Here is a 23,891-nt window from a genome sequence, read left to right on the forward strand (position 1 = left end):
AAAACCACAATGAGATACCACCTCACACCCGTCAGAATGGCTAAAATGAACAATTCAGGAAAAAACAGGTGTTGGCAAGGATGCAGAGAAAAAGGAACCCTTTTGCACTACTGGTGGGAACGCAAGCTGGTGCAGCCACTCTGGAAAACAGTATGGAGGTTCCTCAAAAAATTAAAAACAGAACTACCCTACGACCCAGCAATTGCACTACTAGGTATTTATCCAAGGGATACAGGTATGCTGTTTCGAAGGGACACGTGTACCTCCATGTTTATAGCAGCACTATCAACAATAGCCAAAGTATGGAAAGGGCCCAAATGTCCATCGATGGATGAATGGATAAAGAAGATGTGGTATGTATATACAATGGAGTATTACCCGGCAATCAAAAAGAATGAAACCTTGCCATTTGCAACTACATGGATGGAACTAGAGGGTATTATGCTAAGCGAAACTAGTCAGAGAAAGACAAACCTATGACTTCACTCATATGAGGTCTTTAAGACACAGAACAGATGAACATAAGGGAAGGGAAGCAAAAATAACATAAAAACAGGGAGGGGGACAAAACATGAGGGACTCTTAAATATGGAAAACAAACAGAGGCTTACTGCAGGGGTGGTGGGAGGGGGGATGGGCTAAATGGGTAAGGGGCATTAAGGAATCTACTCCTGAAATCACTGTGGTACTATACGCTAATTTGGATGTAAATTGAAAAAATAAAATTAAAAAAGAAAATTTTAAAAAGAAAATAAAGGTAAACTACTTGTGCAGACAAACGAAAGCTGAATAAATTCAAGGCCAAAAGGACTGCACGATAAGAAATGTTAATGGAAATTCTCAAGGCAGAAGAAAAGTGGTGAAAACTTGGGTCCAAGCAAAGGAATAAAGAGTAATAGAAACAATAACTAAGTAAATATAAAATACTTTCCAATTTTTGATTATTTAAGACAAGTTTCATATATTATGATTCCATTCATACGAAATATCCAGAATAGGTGTACCCATAGAGACAGAAGGCAGATTGATGGATGCCAGAGGCTGTTGGGAGGGAGGAATGGGGAGTAACTGCTTAACAGGTAAGACACGTTATTTTAGGGTGATGAAAATGTTCTGGAACCAGATAAAGAGATAGTTGCACTACACTGTGAATGCACTAGATGCCACTGAATGGTTCACTTTAAAATGGTGAGTATTATGTTACATAAATTTCACCTCAATTTTTTTTCAAGATAAATGTTTGTTTTAAGCTGAGTTAGCAACTCTATATTTGACACGTTATATGTAGAAGATTATAGCAGTGGCAACACAGCGTAAAGGGCAGGAAGAAGAAACAAAGTATACTGATATGATTATTATACTATATGTGAAGTGGTCTAATACTTGAAGGTACACTGTGATAAGTTTAGTTTTCATATCGTAAATACTAAATTTACTAAAATATAAAAAAAAAAAAAGGCATGCTAATAAGCCAAACTGGAGACAATGAATCATAAAAAATAATTAATGAAAAGACAGGTAAAGAGGAAATTTAAGAAAAACAAAAGAACAGAGGAGACAAAGAGAAAATAAATTGGAAGATGGTAGATTTAAACCCTACCATGTCATTAATTACATTAAGTGTAAATGGTCTAAATGTTCCAATTAAAAGGCAGAGGTTGTTAGACTAGATTTTAAAAAGCAAAACAAAACCACATGCTGTATACAAGAAATGCACTTTAAATACATACAGATTACAATAAAATAATAGGAAAAGATACATTGTGTTAACAGTAATTCTGAAGAAAAAAAAAAAAAACTGAACAGCTAACAAGAAAAGCATCCTTCAGAGTAAGATAAAGACAGAATTCCATAATGATCAACCAACCAATTCAACAAGAAGATTTAACAATCCTAGATATGATACACCCAACAACAGATTAATGGAATTTAGACCCACAAATACATGGTCAGCTATTTTTCAACAAGTCGCCAAAGCAAGTCAGTAAAAACAGGATAATCTTTTAAATAAATGGTGTTGAAACAACTGGATATCCATTAAAAAAAAAAAAAAAAAGAACTTCAATCCTTATCTCTTACTACACACCAGATCATAACTTAGATCACAGATCTAAACATAAAAGCTAAAACTATAAAATTTCTAAAATAAAATATAGGAAAAAAAATCTCCCTGATTATGAGATAAGCAAATGTTTCTTAAGATTAAAAAAAAAAACAGTACCAGCTGTAGGAAAAAAACTGATGTTAGACTTCATCAGAACTTAATACATCTATTCTTTGCAGGACATGGTCAAGAATAAAAAGACAAACCAGAGACATAGCACTCATACTACATATTATCTCATAAAATATGTATCTAAAAGTAATGCTGAATTCTTAAGACAACCCAAGAAACACAAAGATTCTCACAAACAAAATTGCATTAAAGGGCAATAAGCACATGAAAAGCCAATGGCATGTGTAAAAGAGAAATGCAAAACAAAACCACAATGAGATATTACTACTCTCCCTCTAAAAAGGCTAAAATTAAAACAAAATACAAAACCAAAAAAAAACCTTACAATTCCAAGAATGTGAAGCATACTTAGTATAAATAAGTATGTGCAGCAAATGGAACTTTTACACATTCCTAATGGGAATGTACAATGATACAGCCATTCTGAAAAAACAGGTTGGCAGTTTCTCATAAAGTTAAACATGTAACTAATGTATGACCAAGCAATTCCATTTACAGATATATTTATGAAAACCTATGTCTAGGGGCTCCTGGGTGGCTCAGTCAGTTGAGTGTCCAACTCTTAATTTCGGCTCAGGTCATGATCTCACAGTTCGTGGGTTCAAGCTCCGTATTGGGCTCTGCACTGGTGTGTGGAGCCTGCTTGGGATTCTCTCTCTCCCTTTCTCTCTGCTGCTGCCCCACCTGTGCACATGCACACTCTCTCAAAATAAACAAATAAGCATAAAAAAATAAAAAGGAAGAAAGGAAACCTATATTTACACAAAATCCACATGATGGTTCATAACAGCTTTATTCATAATAACCCAAATTGGAGACAACCCAAATGATCACCAACAGATGAACAGATACACAATTTGTAGTATCCCAGCCAAAACAGAACTCAGCCCTAAACTCAGTAACATGCAAGAATATGAATGAATCTCAAATACAGGGTGAAGGAAAGAAACCAAGCATGAAATAATACAGATTATATGATACCATGTATATGAAAACCTAGTAACAGAAAGCAGTGGGGCTAGGGGATGGGGAACTGAAAGCAAAGAGGCATAAAAAGTATTTAAATGATGAAAATGTTCTCAACTGCAGTCATGGTTACCTTTGGAGAGGTAGTCTTCCTTGGGCTTCTTGCACTCCTACATGTCTTGCTGAGTGTGCTAAGACTGCAAGACCCAGACCAACTGCTCTTGAACCTGAGCCACTCTACAGCTGGTAACCTTGAAAGGTGAGGTATTATCTTCCCCTGAACAAAGAAGCAGCTTGCTTACTGCTTTCTATAAAAGCAGCAGATTCCCCAAGTTCAATATTCTTCAGCTGCAACACAAGCCCAATGAGGGAGCATCCACCTTGGCCGTGCTGTGCTTGTCTCTGGAGACTTGTGGGGTAAGGGGAACCTATGCAAATATGCTGATTCTCGCCCTATTTGTGGTGCCATGAATAACATTTCTTTCTCTGATCCAGGAGTTTCCTGACTTCTGCCAGCATTCGTAGCAATAGGCTAGCTTCTAGCTGGCTCAAATCCTAGATAAAACTTTATGCCTCAACTGGGTACAATTTACTGAATATAAATGGAGAGGGAAGGAGAAAAGGTGTATGAGAAAGAAGGAAATAGACAAAGAGGAGAAAGAGGAAGAATAGGAGAATGAAGAGGACGAGGGAGGGAAGGTGAGTTTGGAACACCAGAAATTTCCTTAGTATGCAGAAGAATGAATCTAGACTTATGAAGACAAGACTGTTTGAGTGTTTTTATCATATTCAACTCTCTCTACCTCTCTCTCTCTTAAATGTCCTCCAAGACCCTTCATCAAGGAATTAAGAAATACATTGGTGAAGGATACACGGATTTCCTTGAAAACTGCTGTGGTGGCTGTCCTTTTTAGTTCTGGGCTAAAGATGGGTAATACTGCCACTAAAAGGAGCTCCCTGATTTCAATGGGATAGTGGGATTTCCAAGGTGATAAAGGACAAGTAGAAGCACTTAACCGTCATATATAAAGTAGGCCTGGTTATTATAACAGGCAGGAGGGCCAGACCCGTTATCAGAATGGCTTGGATCTCTGGTGGTGGCTAACCATAGTGTCCATAAAAAAAACAGATGTGGAGTATACCAATGTATTACTTGACGAGAAGAAAAAAAGAAAATGAAAACAAAAAAACTCTAGATATATCAAACTGAGGCTTGACTTAAGTGGCCACAATGGAAGAGTTATGGCATATCACCTAATACGCAGGCTGAACTTGTTCAAAGACACAGAGCGCCTGGAAAAAAGGAGAGAATGGGTTCCATTGAGGAAGGACCCTACAAAATTCCATCAAGCGCATAAAGTCATTCTCCTAGCCTTTTCCAAATAGAACATGCAGTTTTTCATCAAGGACACAGTGCATGTGGGAAACAGAATCACTCAGGCTTTTGGGGGGGTTATTTAACGCCGGCTCTAAGCCCATATTAACCCTAAGGGACCGGAACGTCACTATGGCAAACCAGTCAGATCAGGAGCTGTGATGTCACATTGAGAAAGAGTGTTCTGGCTTCCATCCATCTCAGTGGGCCCAGTGAATCCACAGACCCACCCTGTAATTTCCCCAGTTCTTGAACACACAGTTAAAGGCTCCCTACACTATGTAGTAAGGGTTATGAGCATAAGAAGGGCCAAATAAAATCCCCTAGATGTACCCCTTTCTAACAAAATAAACCCAAAGCAAGAGCATACCTCTGTGGAAACGAGAGGACAGAACCAACTTCAAAGACGTAGAAGACACAGGGATGGTAACTGTTACAACATTCTGTTTCACTAACCTATTGGGTCAGTGCAGAGAACCTGAATCTTGGAGAATGACTGTGGATTATGGTAAATTACAAGTGGTGACTCCAGTTGTAGTTGCTATTCCAGATATGGTCTCTACTGGGACAGATCAACACAATCCCTGGCGCCTAGTATGCATCTATCAAGCTAACAAATGCTTGCTTTTTATCTATTCCAAATACAGACCGCCAGAAGCTGTTTTCATCTTACAGTCCAGAAACACACCTTCACTGTCACAGCTCAGGGCTTCATCAACACTCCAGCTATCTTCCATTATTTGGTCCACAGAGACTCTGGGCATCTCAACACCTCACTGGTCCACTACACTGTCAGTGCAACCAGCAAATCCTGTATCCATACCCACACTTGGTGCCATCTCACTTTCTACTTTTTGCCAACTTAAGAGGTGGGAAAAGATACTATTACTCTTTCAATTTGAATGTCTCTTGATTACTTAATTCCAAACATCTCTTTCTATGCAAGTTAAGATTTGCTATTCCATAAGCTATCTATTAATATCCTTTGCCTATTTTTCTACAAAGGTTGCTGCCCTCTTCTTAGGGATGTGTAGTTCCTTGTCTAGTCTATATATCAATCCCTTATCAATACTGGACACTACAAATACCTTCTCTCATGCTTTCATCTTTCACTGAATGAAAATCTTTAATTTTTATATAATCAAAATCACTACTTTTTCACCTTCATATTTTTGAAGCATTAGGAGTCCCTGGTCCCTAAGAAAAGAACTTCAACAATGTCTTCCATTAATTTTATAATTTCTCCTCTCACATCTAGGTCTTTTTAATTTATCCATAACCCATTCTGCCTGTGCTATAGGGTTTGTTTTTTTCTCCATATACTGAGCCACTCTTCCTAATAGGACTCCTTTCTCCAGTGATTTCTCTTAAGCTCCTGAACACATATGGGTAAGTCTCCACTATCTAATTTGTTCCCAAGTCTATTTTTCCGTTTGTGCACTTACACTATAGTTTTTATTACTACAGCCTTGAAATAGTATCTTAATTTCCAATAAGGCAAACCCCACCAAAAACAAATCTTTAAGACTGCTTTAGCTGTTTGTAAACTTTATTCTATCTGCCATATGAGTTTTAGATCTAGGTTACTGAGTTTGTTAGACAAACCAACTGGAATTCTGATGGCAGTTTAATCGAATTTATAGATTAAAATGGACAAAACTGACCCTCATAATAATAAACAAACATATCTCAAGAGCATGGAAAGATTTATTTAGATTCTCTTCTGGTTCCTTATTCAAGTTTTAAAGTTTTCTACAGACTTTACGGTTTTGTTGATTTTATTGTATATGATATTTACTTCTGATTCCCTATACTAGCTGTTTATTGCTAGTGAGTAAGTGTTATTAATTTTTATGGTTTGATCCTATTTTTTGTAATGTTTGTTTATTTTTGAGACAGAAGCAGAGTGTGAGCGGGGGGAGGGGTAGAGAGAGAGAGGGGAAGACACAAAATCTGAAGCAGGCACCAGGCTCTGAGCTGTCAGCACAGAGCCTGATGCAGGGCTTGAACTCACGAGCTGTGAGATCATGACCTGAGCTGAAGTTGGACACTTGAACCGACTGAGCTACTCAGGTGCCCTATGGTTCGAATCCAGGAACCTTGCTTAACTCTTACGAGTTCTAATAGTTTCTCTTAATTCTAATGGTTCTTCTAGGTAAGTGATGTTATCTGCAAATAATGGGTTTTATTGCTTCCCTTCCTATCCTTACACTTATTTTTTCCCTTTGTAGTGTTAGCCAGGACTTTTCTTAGAATGTTAAACAATAATAGTGATAAAGGGCATCCTTAACTTGTTACTTATCTTAAAGTGAATGAATCTAAAATTTCTCTACTAAGTATTATTATTTGCTGTAGGTTTTTGGTAATGACCTCGATCTAGTGATCTCATATCCCAATCGTGGGAAAAGAGTTTTTTATCACATAGCTATTAGATCTTATCAAATGCTTTTACGGTATCAAGATAATCATGATTTTCCTCCTTTAGTCTATTAATGAGATAAATTATATTAACAGTAAATAGATGTTGAGTCATATTTACATTCTTAAACTCCATAGATCAGGATTCTTTTAACACATTGTTAGATTTGATGTGTAGGATTTTCATATCTATGCTAATAACTGAAACAGGTCTATAATTTTCTCATATTGTCCTTATCTAGTTTTAAAATCAAGATTTCACTAACCTTATAAAACAAATTAGGCATCTTTTTATTTCCGTTTCTAGAACTTGTAAAAAGGAATTGTTATTTAAGAGTCCAATGCAATTCATTTCTCAGTCCAGTTTTTGAAAGGGGAGGTCTTTACCCTTCCACTTTGTTAAATATTTATTAGTTCAAGCTATCCATTTCTTCTGATACCAACTTTCAATATGTATTTTTCTAATAATTGATACTTTTCATCTTATTAACCTACAGGAATTCATAAAATTCTTTTTTGAAATCTCATGCTTGTAGTTACTTCCCATTTTTTTTCACTTAATTATATTTTCATGTATTTTACTTGATCAGTCTTACCAGAGAGAGGTCTATCTAGCTTATCGATCTTCAAAGAACGATCTTTTGGTTTAGCAAGTCTTTCTTTTGTTCCTAATTTCATTGGTTTCTGCTCTTGACTGGATGATGTTTTCTGAACTCTCAAATGAACTGTTTAAGCACTAAAACAAGATCCTGCAGCATTTAGATGTCACTAGGCCACACTGTCCAAAGCCTGGTTTCACTACTAGACTTCAATACACAAACTATATATTATTCTCACATACACATGATACAAAAAAAAAAAAAAATCATATCCAAATCTTACCAACCATACCTACATATGAATGTCTTTGACCAAAGCTGTATCTTGAGGGCAAATAAATTAGATTATGGGCTGTTCCCACCAAAAAAATAAAAGCATAAGGTTGTTAAATATATATTTGAATCAAGGCAGGTATTTTCTCTACACAGCTAATTGGACAATTACTGGTACTGCTTGATAAAATTAGTAACTAGAAATGAAATCTCCAGTTGCTTTACCAGATGTCATTTAAAACTTGCAGTTATTAATAGGAGAGAAAAATCTGGCTGCCATGGTCACTTTTCACCACTACCACCACCTCCAAAAAAAAAAAAAACAAAACAAAAACACCCCACTCAAAGCAAAAGCACTCTTTTTTCCTAGCTAGAGAAATTACGTTTAGGGTCGGTTTAGGGTCAGTTTCAGATTACAAAACAGATTTTGGTCTTAAATCTTTCCGCCTGCAATTGAGCATTAACGCGGACCACTAACCTAAAGTTCAACGTTATCTTGTACACATGCTAAATGGCTTATTCTTATGAGTGTACGCTTTGACAAGTAATTTCATACGTTATTAGCTTCAAAACGGATGTCGCTCCCACCGCATTGGTGTCACTCTAAAAACAACTACAGTTCTCTATCAGGACGTAGAAAGTGCACGCTAGTGAAGGGGAAAGAACGAGGTGTAACTATTGGTCAGCTTTCTAATTCCTGACTTGTCGAACGCAGACGGGCTAAAAGCACAAGAACACAACTTGCCAGATTTCTCTCTGACTACAAAAAAGAAAAAAAAAAAAGAAGAATCCTTTAACGAAACTCAGACGGCCTAATTTTCCCCTCACGTTTGAGGGCGAAACTTTTCAGGGGCAACGGAGAAGAAAAGGGCTTCTTAATGTTGAGAGATAGCCAGCTGTGATAAGGATCGCATTTGCAGGAGAACTTGGGGCTGTGGGCGCACCAGGCTGCTTCTCTAGGCCAGGTAACACAAGAAGCCAGGGCCGCTAAGGCGCTGGCCGCAGACACCGAACGAGGGGGGAGGGAGGCGGGGAGGGGAGGAGAGACCCAGGCCTGAAACAAAGGAAGCGGGGCTGGCCGAGAAGGGTGGATTCGGTGTCCGGGTGGGGAGGAGAAAAGCCAAGGCTGCAGGGAAGAGGCTGGACTCACAGAACTTGGAGGTGGAGGTGTTGATGTTGATGGTGGAGCTGGGAGTGGGGGCGGGGGCCGCCTTGGCCACGGCGGCGGCCGTGTCGCAGCTCTTCAACATCATGATCACCCCATTGGCCTCCGGCGGTGGCGGTGGCCCCATCGAGAGCCCCTCCTTGGGGCCTTTCCTGTCCACCGAGGCCGCGGGCACCGCCAGCAGCTGCCCCCCTGGCGGCTCGCGCGCAGGGGCTGGGATCGACGAGGGGGGTGGCGGCGGTGGCGGGGGCTGCCGGAAGCCGTCCACCGCGGCCTCCCAGTTGTTGTGGTTCTGGTCGTCCATCATCGCCACGTAGCTGCCCCACTCCTCCTCTTCCATGCTTTCCTCCATCCTGCAGGCCCCCAGCACCCTCCCGCCTCACAGGCACCTGCCGCCCGTCTCAACCCCGGGCCAGGGGGCACCGCAGCCACCTCGAGCTCACATCGCCGGCGGCCGGCACGGGCGCGGCGGGGCGGGGAGCGGCGCGGCGGGTCTCTCCGTCTCAGCCGAGCAGACTCTTCGAGACAGGGCTGACGGCGGTGGGCGCTCCCGGGCTCTAGCCTGGGAGAGGCAGCCGTAAAGCGGCAGCGCCCCTCACGACATTTTACAGCAACTTCCAACAGGCAGTTGGAAAGGGCAGCTGGGGGCGCGGCCAGGAGGGCACGTGGTGCGAGGAACGAGCCAAGAGAGACCAAAGTGAAAAGAGGCAGGAGCTGTGAGTCACCCCCACGCAAAAGGGCAGAGGTTTGCCCCGCCTCGGCTGGCCTTGGCGCTGAGAGGGGAGGGGCCGCGGGTCCGAAGGAGCAGCCGTCGGTCCCGCCCCCGACCCAGCCCCACGTGACAAGGAGTTTGCGCAAGCGCGTTCTTTGTCTGGTTACCGGGACGACCGGAATCTGGCTGGCCCTTGAAGATGCGCCCGAAACCGTTCGGCGTTCGCTATGGTCCGGGCCCCCGCTTCAGTGGTGTTTTTCGTACGCCCTCCGGATTAAATGGGCCTCCGCACCGCGCAGAACTTCATAGCCCCGGCCTTTGGTTGACGACAGAGCTAGGGAGCCACGAGAGGCCCTGGTTCGCACGTTACAAATGGGTGGGACTATCCTGGGTGGCCCTTGATGAGTCTGCTCGTGGGCCTCAGCCCACACTGCGGAAACCTTCAAAACCAAGAATAAAAACCGAAACGTAGCAAGGTGGCTTAAAAAAGAATGCGAGTGAGCTCTTCATGGATTCTTCTTTTTAAGTGTCTTAACTTCTCCATACACTGAGGCCAGGAATTTTAAATTTTTATTTTTTTTAATGTTTATTTAATTTTGAGAGAGAGCGAGCAGGAGTGGGGAGGGGCAGAGAGAGCAGAAGACACAGAATGTGAGGCAGGATCCGGGCTCTGAGCTGTCAGCACAGAGCCGGTCGCAGGGCTCGAACTCCCGAGCCATGAGATCATGACCTGAGTCAATGTCCCACGTTTAACCAACTGAGCCACCCAGGCACCCCAGGAATTTTAAATTATTAAATGCAAAGCTTTTTATAGTGTTTAACAAATCTGTCTACAAATTTGAGATTATATGGGAGAGTTCAGAGGGGCAAGGGGGAGAGGTTATGTAGCTCTATTATAATTTCTTTAATTCCTCTGCGTTCTCCAATTATAGCAATAGCAGTATATTATATGAGAATATATGTTATAATTGTTTATTGTGGAGCACATTCTAGCTACTTGTGGTAAAGTCGAGAAAACACCGTTACTACACTAAACTAGCAGATAATCTTTATTTCCACAGATACGAAGTTAGTATCTGTGGAAACTGAAGTATCACTTCAGCCAGTGAGAAATTGTCTCAGATGGTCTTCAATGTCCACGTTTATTTCGGCTCCTCTACCTATGTTTTCCCATATATTCTGTACTATACTTAATGGAACTGTTTACCAATCACTTAACAATGATTTAATCAGACAGTGTTCTCACATATGAATTAATGGCATATAGTTTTTGAAGCAGTGCATGTTTTTAATTGCCTGGTTCTAGAACTATGCTAATTATCTGACCCTGGGAAGTTTGGGGAATACTTCTTTTTTAGTTTATTTGTTTTGAGAGAGAGGACACATGTACGGGCAAGGGGCAGAGAGAGAATCCCAAGCAGGCTCCATACTGTCAAAGCAGAACCAGAGATGGGTGGTGGAGGGTGGAGGTTGGGGGAAGTTTGATCTAACTGTTAGATCATGACCTGAGCCAAAATCAAGAGTCAGAGGCTTAACCAACTGAGCCACCGAAGCACCCTGGAAATATTTTTTTAAGTAAAAGATAATTGAGTGAAACCCTAAGGGTGGGGGAAAAAATGTAACCTTAGAATTCTATGCCTAGCAAAAAAGATGATGGAAAAGGGAAAACAAATCATCTTTTTCAGACAAATAGCAACTGGTAGTTTTTCATCAATAGACTTTCTAGGTGGGGGATATGTGTGACTGGAGATAAAGAGAGGTCTCCACATAATAAAATATTCAATATACAAGGAAGATACAAACCATAAATACATCTCTAATATACAAAATATGTGAAGCTAAAGTTGACAAAAGTACAAGAAGAAAGAGAACTCTATCATCATAGTAGCTGATTTTTCCATCTCTCTCTAATAGATTTTAGTGGGTTGAATAGTAGCCCCCCAAAAGATACATATATTTTAATAGTTATTAACTTAAAATCTTAGATGATTTGTTCTAGGATATGGAGATAGGGAATAGCATTACTAGCAACCACTGACCTGACACTGGAGAGTTATAACCCAGGTTAATAATTACTACAACCTTCCATAGTTCCAGGTATCAATCTATTGTTTGATCTTTAGGTTGGCTTGTTTGTTTCTATTTCCCACTATGCTATGAGTTTCATTAAATCAGGATAAACGTATATATATGTATTTTTTTCCTTTGCTCCTTTTCCTGTTTCTATTCTTGCTAGAACCTGCACCCCTGCCTTACACATGCTTTGATGTATGTTCTCCATGTGAAGGTCAAGGAGTTGATGATTTCTTTGGATCCTTCCAACACAATAGATAATATCTGAAGAGTGATTGAGCGGGGCCATCATGAACATTCTCCAAGACCACTGACTCCAAACACCTTGACACGAAGCCCCTGGCTCCAGGGCATAAGTCACTACAGAGGACACCTGAGCACTCGTCCTTGTTCAAACAGGTTCTTGGATGCCTGATGGGACATGTACACCAGACCACCGCCCTCAGTAAAAACTCCAGACCCCTGAGCAAAGATGAGGTTCATGTTCCTTTTCCTTTCTGTGTCTCCTAGATGCCGTGTCTGTATCTGCTGTCTCTCTATGTCCTCAACCAAACTCTGCTCTTCCACTCAGCTTGCATCTGATTCCATCCAGTGCAAAGCCAGGGACACTCTTGGCTGGTCTTGTGGGACCTGCTCTGGGTCCTTGGACCCGCCAGCCTGCATCATAAGTTTGTACACATAAAGAGAAGACTAATTCAAAATACTAATAGCAGTTATCTAGGGATAACAGGCTTATGGATGGATTTAATCTTCTTTTAACCTTCAATGTTTTCTATTCTCTACAATGAGCGTGTATTATTTTTATAATCAGAAAAAAATTCCGAACCTGCAAGTTTTAAAAAATAAACAAAACAACATGAAGAAAGTATAAATTGGAATTCTATACACTAAATGTTCATTTTGGCTCCCAGAAACACAAATCTCAGTAAAAATTGCATAAAAACGAAGGCTATTCATTGGCTAACAAACTGACAAAGTCGAAGCAGGGCAAAGTGAGGTGTGGTTCAGCACCGGCTCCAGCTCTGTTCTCTGTCATGCTCCTTGTCCTGATCTCCTCTTTCACAAGCTTCATCCTCAGGCTGCTGGCATAATGGCTGTCACAGCCCCAGGCCTCGTATACATGGACACCAATGGCAAGAAGAAGGCGGCTGAAACTTCTGATAGCTGTCTATTATAAGCAAGCAGGTCCTTCCCCAGAAGCCCTCGGCAAACATCCTCTCAGTGCCTCATTGGCTCGTTCCTGAACTGATTCACATGACATTTACACATATTCCAGAGCCATTTACTGGAAAGGGTATGGATTTATTCCTGGCAAATAAGGCCCACCCCTGGAGCCCAGAGTGGTATCAGCTTCTCCTTCAGTACATCAGCTGAAAAGTGAGGAATAGATACAAGAACAAAACCTGGGGTTGGGAGGTTTAAATAAGTGCTGGCTATGCAACAGTGCCCCTTAAAGGCACAAGTACCTAATCTCCTCGAGCCTATCCGTTACATAACTTCATCACAAACTCTCCACTCCCTCCCCTTCATTAGCACCTACCTAATCAATATATTTATGCAAAATTGTGTATATACGGATTAGATAAATATATGGCTAATTGTCTAAAATAGTTAAAACTCGGGGCACCTGGGTGGCTCAGTCGGTTAAGCATCTGACTGCAGCTCAGGTCATGATCTTGTAGTCCATGAGTTCGAGCCCTGTATCAGGCTCTGTGCTGACAGCTCAGAGCCTGGAGCCTGCTTCGGATTCTGTGTCTCCCTCTCTCTCTCTCTGCCCCTCCCCTGCTCTCTCTTGCTCTCTCTCTCTCTCTCTCTCTCTTTCTCCCTTTTTCTTTCGACTAAATAAACCTTTAAAAAATTTTAAAAAGAACTAAAAAATACATAGTTAAAACTTGGAGGGGGTGGGCGCAGTCTTTAAGTACTTCATGTCACCTTTCCCATGGAATAGTTCGTTGTGATTGTTCAATATTTTTGAATGCATAAATGCATGACTAGCTGAAGTCTGCCTGAAAGCTTATTCATATCAACTGTTCTTTTCCCTTTAATCAGCTCTTAAAACATGATCTATATAGTGAGATACATTCTTCCCTAAGAGAAAGCAAAGTTTATCATTGCCATTTTTACATCTTTTTATCTTAGTTCTTGCATTGTTAGTAAAGGATGACATTGCTCAGAGGTGAACAAGAAAAGGAAAGAAGACAAGAAAAGTTATGTGAAAAAATCCACAGACTGTACATGCATCTTCTAACAGTCAAGTAAGAACTAATTGAATCAGAGAAGATGTTGTAGACAACATACAACATATAAATGATTTAATTGCTGTTTTATTTCAAACTTACTATTAATTTCATGAAGGCATTAGCATGGAAAACTTAAAAACATTACTTTGATAGAGATAAACTATATTAGGATAAAGAAGAATGAATACTTTGTTTTTTGTGTCTTGTTTTAATTTTTTTTTAATGTTTATTCTTGAAAGCGAGAGACAGAGCATGAGTGGCGGAAGGGCAGAGCGAGAGAGGAACACAGAATCTGAAACAGGTTCCAGGCTCTGAGCTGTCAGCACAGAGCCCAACACTGGGCTCGAACTCCCGAGCCTTGAGATCGTGACCTGACGCTTAACTGACTGAGCCACCCAGTCACTCCGAATGAATACTTTTTTTTATCCTAGGAGATTATAATGGATCAATACAGCATTTGACAGAGAAGTGGCTTGTAAACGTATAATGCAATTGGAAGTCTAAATGCAAAGCTACTGGAATGATCTTGATTAGAAGGCAAGAGGATTAGAGACATATAAATAACTCAAGCCTTATTCGTTGCACAGAGATTGCTGCTGACGTGAAGATGTGTAGCCACTCGGGGGAGTATTCTTTATTCGAAATTTCTTTCCATGTTGGATTTTGTTCCTTCCTTTTACATCTTAACATCTGAATGCTAAATTCCATCCTAGCAGGGAAGCAGATAATGATGCAGATTCTCCCTGTGGTGAATTTAGAAGCTGAAGGAAATGACTTTAGGCTGAAGGAGACTGTAGAAAAAAAGTTCTTCCTATCAGCACCTTATTGCAGGCCGATCCCTTTCACTCAGTCACTCACAAGTGTATCTGTATCCAGGCACATGCTGGGGCTCGGAGAGTAAACAGGCAAAAAGAGTTTCTGCCTCTCGTATTTCCATTCCACTGCACTGCCAAGTATTAAACAATTAACCACATAAGCCAAAGCATGACAAGGCATCATGAAGGAAAATACTAGATGCCGTGAGAGGGCACAACAGAAAAGTATTTTACTTTGGGTGACCAAGGAGGATTTTTCTGAAAAAGCATATTTCTGCTAAGTTGAGAGAAAGGTAGAAGTTCATCCATCAGCAATTTAGGGAGAGAACACTCTGGGCAGAAGATTCAGCAGGGGAAAAGGTGTTTGACATAATCTAGGAACCCAAAGAAAGTAATGAGACGCGTGTAGAGTGAAGAAGAGGAAAAGGGATATGGAATATCCCTGGAGGAAAGGTAGGAAATAGCCCGGTTATACAAGTCCTTATAAGTCCTGTTGAGGATTGTATATCTGCTTGAATGGAAAAGGAGTGAGGAAGTGCTGTGGTATGCTTTCTGTTTTTATAAGGATGTCTAACTGCCCTGAGGTGAGTGGCCTTTAGGAAAGGAAAGAGTAAAAAAAAAAAAAGAGACCAATACTTAGGGCAAGAGATGATGATGGCTTGGACTAGGGGGATGGCAGTGGGCGTAGAAACAGGTGGTGGACTGCAGATTGATTTTGGAGTTAGGCTGGACAGGACTCGATGCACTAAATCGGGAAAGTGAGAGAAGGAAAGGTTTTAAGGATAACTCAGCCACTCTGACACAGACCTAGATAGACGATCATGGTCATCCATAACTGGGGTTTTATCAGATGCATGCAATGGAAGGAGAGTTGGGTGAGCAATGGAAATGATGAATCAGCTACGGACTCCAAGCTGGGTAAGAAAATAAAGACAGATGGGGCAGATGGCTAGAGAGAAGGTAAAGTTGTTTATGAATGAGAAGTCTCCATGAAGTCGAAGAGCTATTACAAGGATGTCTGTCTTTAATTAAGAAACCAGCAGGATAGGTCATAACCCAAAGGTAGAATGTTTGAGTTGGCAAACATTCTCTGTACCCCCTGTCCTCAAAACAAGTGACCTCTCCTGGATGCCATGAAGGCTTTTGGGTGGTGTCCACCACCTACACATGAGACAGAGATATATCAAAATGCAGAGACCATTTGAATGACAGAAACACTTAACTGAAAGGGAAGACAAATTAATTAACTTCTGAAATCCTTTCCACTTGCAATAGATTCTTGCATAACAAAGTAACATTTCCCACTTGTGCGAGCTGTCCATTTTCATGTTCTAATTCACAGTCTTGGAGTTACTTGCTGTGTTAAAGCAATTTGATATAATTTAGACAAGATAGATGAGATGCACTTGAAGAGTTAAGTGAGACAATGGAAGATTCTCAGATCTGAGTGTAGTCTTTAGAAGAAAGGGTACTTGCACTATCCCACAGCTATTTGGTATGAACTGTGGCTGACAAAAGAAAACCAGAGTTAAGTTTGTCTACTTCATTTTTTAAAACATTTTTTTTTATTTTTAAAGGAAACAAAAACTTTGCATGACTATGAAGGAAATTCATACAATATTTCCCCAAACTAATTTCTATAGAGACTATTTTGGGCCATTACATCTCAAAATGTAATCTGGAGAAAAATTTTAACAAATTAATAACATGTTGTTGTCAACATTGAAGAATTTGGAAGGAAAACACTTTAAAATACTGTATCGATCTTGATATTTCTTTCGAGAGACAATAAAAATTTGTGATATTGATGATTAGCAATTTATGTAATGAAATTAATATATTTTATGCCATTTTCTGTGATAATGTGATATATAATTGATAATATACAACCTAACCCCATCAAAATGTTGTATGTTAAACTCATGATCTATCATGATATGAATGTGATATATGAAACTCATGGTTCCCTTCCAATCCAAGTATTACTTTAAGAATTTAATTGACAAGTCCCAGCTGCTTCAACCTCAGCCAAACATAGTTTCTCCACTTTGAAATCGATGAAAAACACCTTAACAACCACAATGTCCCCAGAAGGTTGTCTAATTAGTCATTACTCTCAATAGAACACAAATTATGTGAAAGTCTTGATTATAACAACATAATTAGTAATTTACTTAAATGAAGGCAAGAAAATTAACTTTTAGGGAATAAATATAATTTATGAATTATGTATGACTTTATTTCATTACTTACCCAAATAATAGGCTCGTGGAAAGAGTGCGCAGACATATACAAAAGTAGTTCAATTCAATCATCCTTGATATTTTACCATAACTTTACATGTACCTTTTTTTGTATCAAGGAAAGGAAATAGGATATGTGTTATTTAACAGTTGGTTAGCTGGATGTGTAACATTTAAATACTGGGACATACAGATGAGCCTCCATTTGTGCTCCTGCTGCAAATATTAGAATTGGGCCTGATGGGAGAGCCAGGGATGGAAGAGTTCAGAGGACTGGAAGGACCACCCACATGCATGTTGAAGTTTCCCTCAAGGGAATGATGGCAGGAATTGATGTAGAGATAAAGGTCATCCAGAAACAAAAGTGAGGGGTGCTAATAACCAGGAGATGGTTGCTCTGTGAGGATGGGGTGGGAAACTCCAATGGTGTATGCCTCATTGGAGCTTACAAGGGGGAGGGAAGGAACAAGGAGGATGCCAACACCACCTCCCTATCAGAGAAATACCTCAGGGTATGAGAAACATGTGTCTCCTAGACAGGCCACAAAGATGCTGTGCTCAGACAACAGCTAAGTTTGGGTTAAAGCAAAGACTTGGAGGAAAAATTTGAAGGAAAAATACATGAAAGAATGTGCTGATCATGCAGCAGTGAAAGGGTTGTGTAGGAGGAGTGGGGTGAAGGACTGTGTCAGAGGAGAAAGTTACAGAGAACTCTGGAGATGAGAATTCAGAAGTTTATTAAAAGTCATTGTTTGCATGTTGAGTGATGACACAGCTTTGAAAGATCCAGTGCGTCCAATCCCAATGGAGTCTTAGGGGAAGGCAACACCTGGGCCCAACACAGTTCAGCTGTGGCCTGCAAGTGAGGCCCCTCCTGTGGTTGAAATTGAGGACTGGCCCTTCGCCATCAGCCAGCACCGGCAGGTGCCATGGGCATGTCTGTGGTTGGCAGCAGTGAGCACGAAACACCTGGTTCTTCATGGCCAGTCAATCTGGGCAATGCTCACTGGCATTCCAGGTGGTTGGACCAAGATGCTTCATGATCATGAGGCCAGCATTCTCAGTGGCTTAGCCATGGGCAGAAGCCAGGACTTTTCAGAGGCCACATTGGTCATCTGGTAGGAGTTAGTATCTATCTTGTCATATTTAAGAAGGGGCAGATATAAATGGGTCTCAACTCCATTTTTTTTCACACGTTAATCAGCACTTTCATACTTCACACCCCAAATTGCCCTTCATCCTCTAAACCCAAACATTTCCAGCTTTGAAACAGTGATGCATCCTGCCAGCCAACAGGTCAGTTTTGGAGGCTCCCTTTTATTATGTGGTCAACAGTATATGTTTTTGAAAATTGCATGTTTTTGCCTTATTGTTTCATAAAAACGGGAGAATGGAAAACTGGATGAACTGATACCAGTGATTTTTAAAAAGCTGTAAAGTTAATCCTGTTTGGACACAGATGGAAACCATTACAAGTGCTGCAGAGACTCTAATCTCTTTCGGCCATTCACTGGACTTCAGCCAGTTACTCATGTGTTTAATTGCAAAATAAAAGAACAAAATTCATTTCAAAAGGTAACAAAACACTGTTAAGGACTGTCAAAAAGGACAATTATGATCAAGGACTTTATAATATATTTAGCTTTCTGAGAGTGCAATGTCATTACTATGGGGATCCATTGTTCAACTTTCAGGCATTCAGTTGCCCCAACATTTTGAAGATGTTTTTTTAAAAAATGAAGGCGGCCTGTGTAGTCATCAGAGATTCAAAATGGAAACCTGTCTCCTGGAGCACATTGTCTCCAAGGTGACAGTTTAAGCATCACTCCAAAGGCTTGACAGGAGAGAATAGGAAGGCCATTGAGCTGATTGTATAATTTTAAGGCAGGGAGGGTGACTAATAGTTATTGTGTACCTACTATGTGCCAGGTCCATACCAGGGGCTTTTTGCTTCCAGCATGGGCTGCTTTTTCTGCTCTGTGCTCAGAGCTACCCTTCAAACCAATGCTGAAAAGGATTTTGGGGGTCGTGATGGCCAGAGCATTAGCCAGCTCTTCCACTTGGCCCAGAATACCATGAATTACAGATGGTAGTGAGAAAAATAGCAAATATCCATTGCCTGTGACTATCTGCTAGACTCTGTGCTAAGAATTTTCTATGGACTATCTCATTCAATCCTCACAAGAACCCCATAAAGTAGAGTTTTTACAGATGAAGAAGCTGAGGCTAAGAGAGCTTGAAAAAACTCCCAGGGTTGGAGGTGAAAGGAGCTGGAGTGTGAACATGAGGAGTCTGACCTCAGGACCTACCTACATGTCCACCACACTCCACTGTCCATAGGTGGGCCATGCATGGCAGCAGAAGGAATTCAGAGCCTCAGGTGATCTGCCAGCAAGAGGATGGTCACTTCTCCAGGCAGCCTGGTGTGGGAGAACAGTTGAGTCTGGGTCAGATAATACTTCAGAGGACTGCTGGGAACATTACCTGAGGTGCTGAGGGTCAAACCCATTCTCTCTGATACCCTCTTTCCAAGGCAGAGCTCCCGATATTCCCCAGAGACAACTGGGGTGGTTTAGCCACTCCCACAGCTATGTGCACTTCTGTCTCATCTTCTAGTTGGCTTGCATGATCTTCTAAAATGTCTTCTCTTTTTCATCCTTGTTCTTGCTTAGCCATGCCTTATATGGCCAACACCATCTACAAACAATGCCAAAGCTTAGCCCCGAGGAATAGAGCAGGTATCTGCTGGAGAGTCAAGAACCCGAGCTGAGTTTAGCCATTTCTGTAGGGTGTGGCCACACTGGCCTCAGGCAAGGACCTTTGGTAGCCTAGCCAACAGCCACTGCCCTTCCCCACGGCCTCTCCTAATTTGCTGGTGGGTATCAGGCAATCACGGGCTCCTGGAAAGACTCTACTTGATTTGCTCAAGTCAATCATGGTGACTCGTTAGGGATGGTGACTTAGGAACGGGTCTGTGCTGCAGTCCTGACCAAGGAGCCATGAGAAGTCTGCTGGAGGCTCAAGGGACACAAGGAAGGAATGTCCCCCTCTGGGGGCATAAGAAAGCTTGGGGCTGCAGCAACCATCCCATAAGCATCTAGCAACAAGCTTGAGAACAGAAGCCAACATGTTTAAGTTGGTAGAGCAGGGAGATGAAATCCTTAAGGAGTTGAGTCCTTAAGGATGTTTTGAAAGCAAATTAACAAACCCTGGGCCTGCATACCTGCGTCTGTCTTATTGTGTGTGACTTTAAGTCCCCTTGAGGTTTGGGCTTTTCCAGTTGGATTCTTTATTACAGGCAGCTGAAAGTACCCTGATCCAACAGCCCAGTAGCATCTGGCGGCCCTTGCCACCAATGGGTAGGTACCAGGTCCAAATCTGCACCAGACTGGGGTTGTCCTGGGAACTTTAATTCAGTTACTACCACCCCAGACCTGTGGGCAAAATCCAAGTGAGAAACTGGGAAGTTATATAATGAACTTTCCGTGAGGCCAAGAAGAGTGTCAAAGCACTTTACAATCAAACCTAATTGAAAACAACAGCTCTTTAATCTAAATTTACAACATAATCAGCCTTCTGGTTACCTAATTATAATTAAATTAGATTGGCAGTGTATTTCATATATGCTAATTAAAAGTACCAAAAGAAAAATCCACATTTGGAAACTGTTGTGTCTGTTCACTCCCTGTGAGAGCCAAGCCAAGCTTTCTGGGCTGTAAATTTGGAGACCTGTGTTCTAGCGCTGCCTCTGCTCGTGTGGCTGTGTGACTTTAGGCAAGCCAATTAGCCTCTCTGAGTCTTCTTGTACATGGATTCCGATCCATGTGACTTTAGGCAAGCCAATTAGCCTCTCTGAGTCTTCTTGTACATGGATTCCGATCAAAAACAAGGGGCATCATGGGTTCATTTTGCTTGTTCTTGAATATCATATAACTGAAATCATACACAATGCACTTTTTTGTGTGTCTAGTAAGAAGCCTCCCATTTTTAGGTGTTTTATTACCAAAGAAATGACAAACCCAAACTAGCAAATATTTTGACTGTTCAAGCATTAAACAACCCTTGGGGCCCTGAGATTGCACAGGCAGGAAGTCAGCTTGTGCAAGCTGCACAGTCGCTAAGTAGAGCAAACTTCCAACATTCATTTTAGATGTGGCCCAGGAGATAATGATCAAGGCAAAATCTCCCAGAGGATGGAGTCAGGGCCATAAAGAACAATGGGCCAGGGAGCTCCTCCCAGAAATTAGAATGGGGTCTAACAAGGGAAATTCTCCACCCATGGTCCCACCTCCTCGGTGCCTGCCCAGCCAGAGCTCACAATTGTCAGGGGCCAGCGGCTGCTCTGTCTGCCTGTCTTCCCCTTTCAGAACACAAGTTTGTATTGTAGTCGTGCTGTTTCTGCTCTACCTCTGGGTGTTGGGTGCGAAGGTGAGGGATTCAGATAACTTGTCCTTCTAGTTTGTATGTCACCAGAGCAAGGGAAGCCACGTCTGAAATCAACAGAGGACAGGACATCCTCAGCTTTAAGCTGGATACAGTGTCCTGGGAGGTCTTTGGATTATCTCCCCTTGGGGAGGAGATAAGTGTGTTCTGGAGGGAGGATGAAGAAAGATGCACACAGATGCTTAGCTGGTCACCAAGGACACATGACCCCCTTCAGGAGTGTGGAGTTATCCCTAGGAAGCAGCCGCTGCCCTACCAGGGATGACACTTCCCAGCCCCCTTGCATTTTTTTTTTATTGACGTGAAATTCACACAACATAAAATTAACATTTTGGAATGTACCATTCAGCATCACTTCATACATTCACAATGTTGTGCAGCCAACCCCTATATCAAGTTCCAAAACATTTCATCATCCCCAAAGAAAATTCCATACTTATTAAGCAATAACTACCCATTCTTCCCTCTCCTCAACCTCTGGTAACCACCAATTTGTTTTCTATCTCTATAGATTTACCTGTTCTGGGGTGCCTGGGTGGCTCAGTCAGTTGGATCCGACTCTTAATTTTGGTTCAGGTCCTGATCCCAGGATGGTGGGTTCCAGTGCCCTGTCGGGCTCCATGCTGAGTGTGGAGCCTGCTTAAGATTCTCAGTCTCTTTCTGTCTCTCTCCCTCTGCCCCTCCCCACAACTCTCTCAAAAAAAAAAAAAAAAAAAAGAACAAAACAAAAACAAACACAAACATAGATTTACCTACTCTGGATATGTCTTATAAAAAAAGAAATTGTTCATTATGTGACCTTTTGCATTTGCCTTCTTTCACCTAGCGTAAGTTTTCTGGGTTCACCCATGTTGCAGCACATAACAACACTTCGTTCCTTTTTGTGACTGAATATTCTACTGTGTGGATATCCGTACAATTTGCTTATCCATTCATCTGTTGATGGACATTTGGGCTGTTTCCATTTTTTGGCTTTTGTGAATAATAATGCTGAGAACACTCATGCACACGTATTTATCTCAACATCTGTTTTCAGTTCTTTTGGGTACATACCTAGGGGTAGGATTGTTGGGTCATTTGGTAATTCTATGTTTAACTTTTCAATTTAATTATTTTTTTATTTTTATTTTTTGAGAGAGAGGGCTCGAACTAATGAACCAGTAGATCATGACCTTAGCTGAAACCAAGAGTCAGAAGCTTAACCAACTGAGCCACCCAAGCACCCCCCTACGTTTAACTTTTTGAGGAACTGCCATACTGTTTGCTAGAGCATCAGCCCCCTTGCATTTTGGTGAGATCATGTGAGTGATGACTCATTCTCTTCGGTGGCAAGTGAGTAGAAGGGATCTTTGTCACATCTGGGCAGGGGTGCTTCCCCACAGGCTCAGCACAGTCATGGGTGAGCACAGGGGAAGTATTATGGGAGGGAGGAGCCAAAACATGGAGGGATCCAGGTTCCCGGATAAAGGTTGTCTGATCAGGAACATGCACACACCATGGTGTCAACAAGCAATAAACTACTGTGCTAAGCCACTAGGGTCTCAGGGTTTATCTGTCACAGCAGCTGGCATTATCTTCAATATGCTCAGATTCCATCTCTTAATTTCCAGCTTCCTAGCAGAGGTCGCCCTGCATGATCCTACACCCATATCTCAACTGGCCTGTACCAGACATCAGGTTCATCATTTCTATTCTAGACAGGGATATGTTGATTGCAGGGATCAAAAACCACTCAACTATCTGAAGCAACAGAAGCATTTATCATGAGGCTACTGAGATCTCCTGGATTCTGGAGACAGAAAAAGTACATCCAAGCATCATGCAAACAATGGGAGGCACAGCAAGGGAGGAGGGCAGAGGGACACAGGTTCCTGAGTGCCAGTCAGTGGGAAAGTCACAGAGACGCAGGTAGACAACTTTTTCTATTTCAGTTTTGCACTGAGTTACTATTTTTAGATATGTTGACCATGAAACCTCTAGTTTTCCACTGCTTGAGATTTGTTTCCAGGCAAACTCTAGCCCCCCGGCTCCATTTATCACCCTCTGCGCTAGGATGAAGGTCCAAATTGCCATAAGGAACCAAGGCCAGTACTGTCTCCACTTTCCCATCCAGGGCCCATGTGGTCTCTGATCTCTGCTTCTCTCTGGGTGACTGTCCACGCTCTGCATTGCAGGCACCGCTTTCTGCTTGTTCCTCCTTCCCAAGCCTTAGCCCCGCACTGGAGACTGTCCAAGCCCTTATTCCTCAATATCCAGACCTCAGTGCCTTCTTTAAATTTTTTAATGTTTATTCATTTTTTTTTTTTGAGAGAGACAGAGAGAGAGCTCGAACA

The 23,891-nt window shown here is 41.5% G+C and overlaps 1 protein-coding gene across 2 annotated transcripts in view; it reads right to left on the reverse strand.

Annotated features, from left to right (window-relative positions):
* CACUL1 (CDK2 associated cullin domain 1) overlaps positions 1–9,855 on the reverse strand; it is a 74,359-nt gene extending 64,504 nt beyond the window's left edge. For both annotated transcript variants that reach the window (XR_007145337.1, XM_047825239.1), the window contains exon 1: positions 9,018–9,855. Coding sequence is in view for 1 of the 2 variants with exons in the window: in XM_047825239.1 (XP_047681195.1) it covers positions 9,018–9,384 (367 nt within the window). In the remaining variant the exon portion in view is untranslated. The remainder of the gene's footprint in view (positions 1–9,017) is intronic.
* Between the last annotated feature and the right edge of the window lie 14,036 nt (positions 9,856–23,891).

The sequence above is a fragment of the Prionailurus viverrinus genome, chromosome D2, assembly GCF_022837055.1.
Source record: "Prionailurus viverrinus isolate Anna chromosome D2, UM_Priviv_1.0, whole genome shotgun sequence".
Lineage (NCBI taxonomy): Eukaryota > Metazoa > Chordata > Mammalia > Carnivora > Felidae > Prionailurus > Prionailurus viverrinus.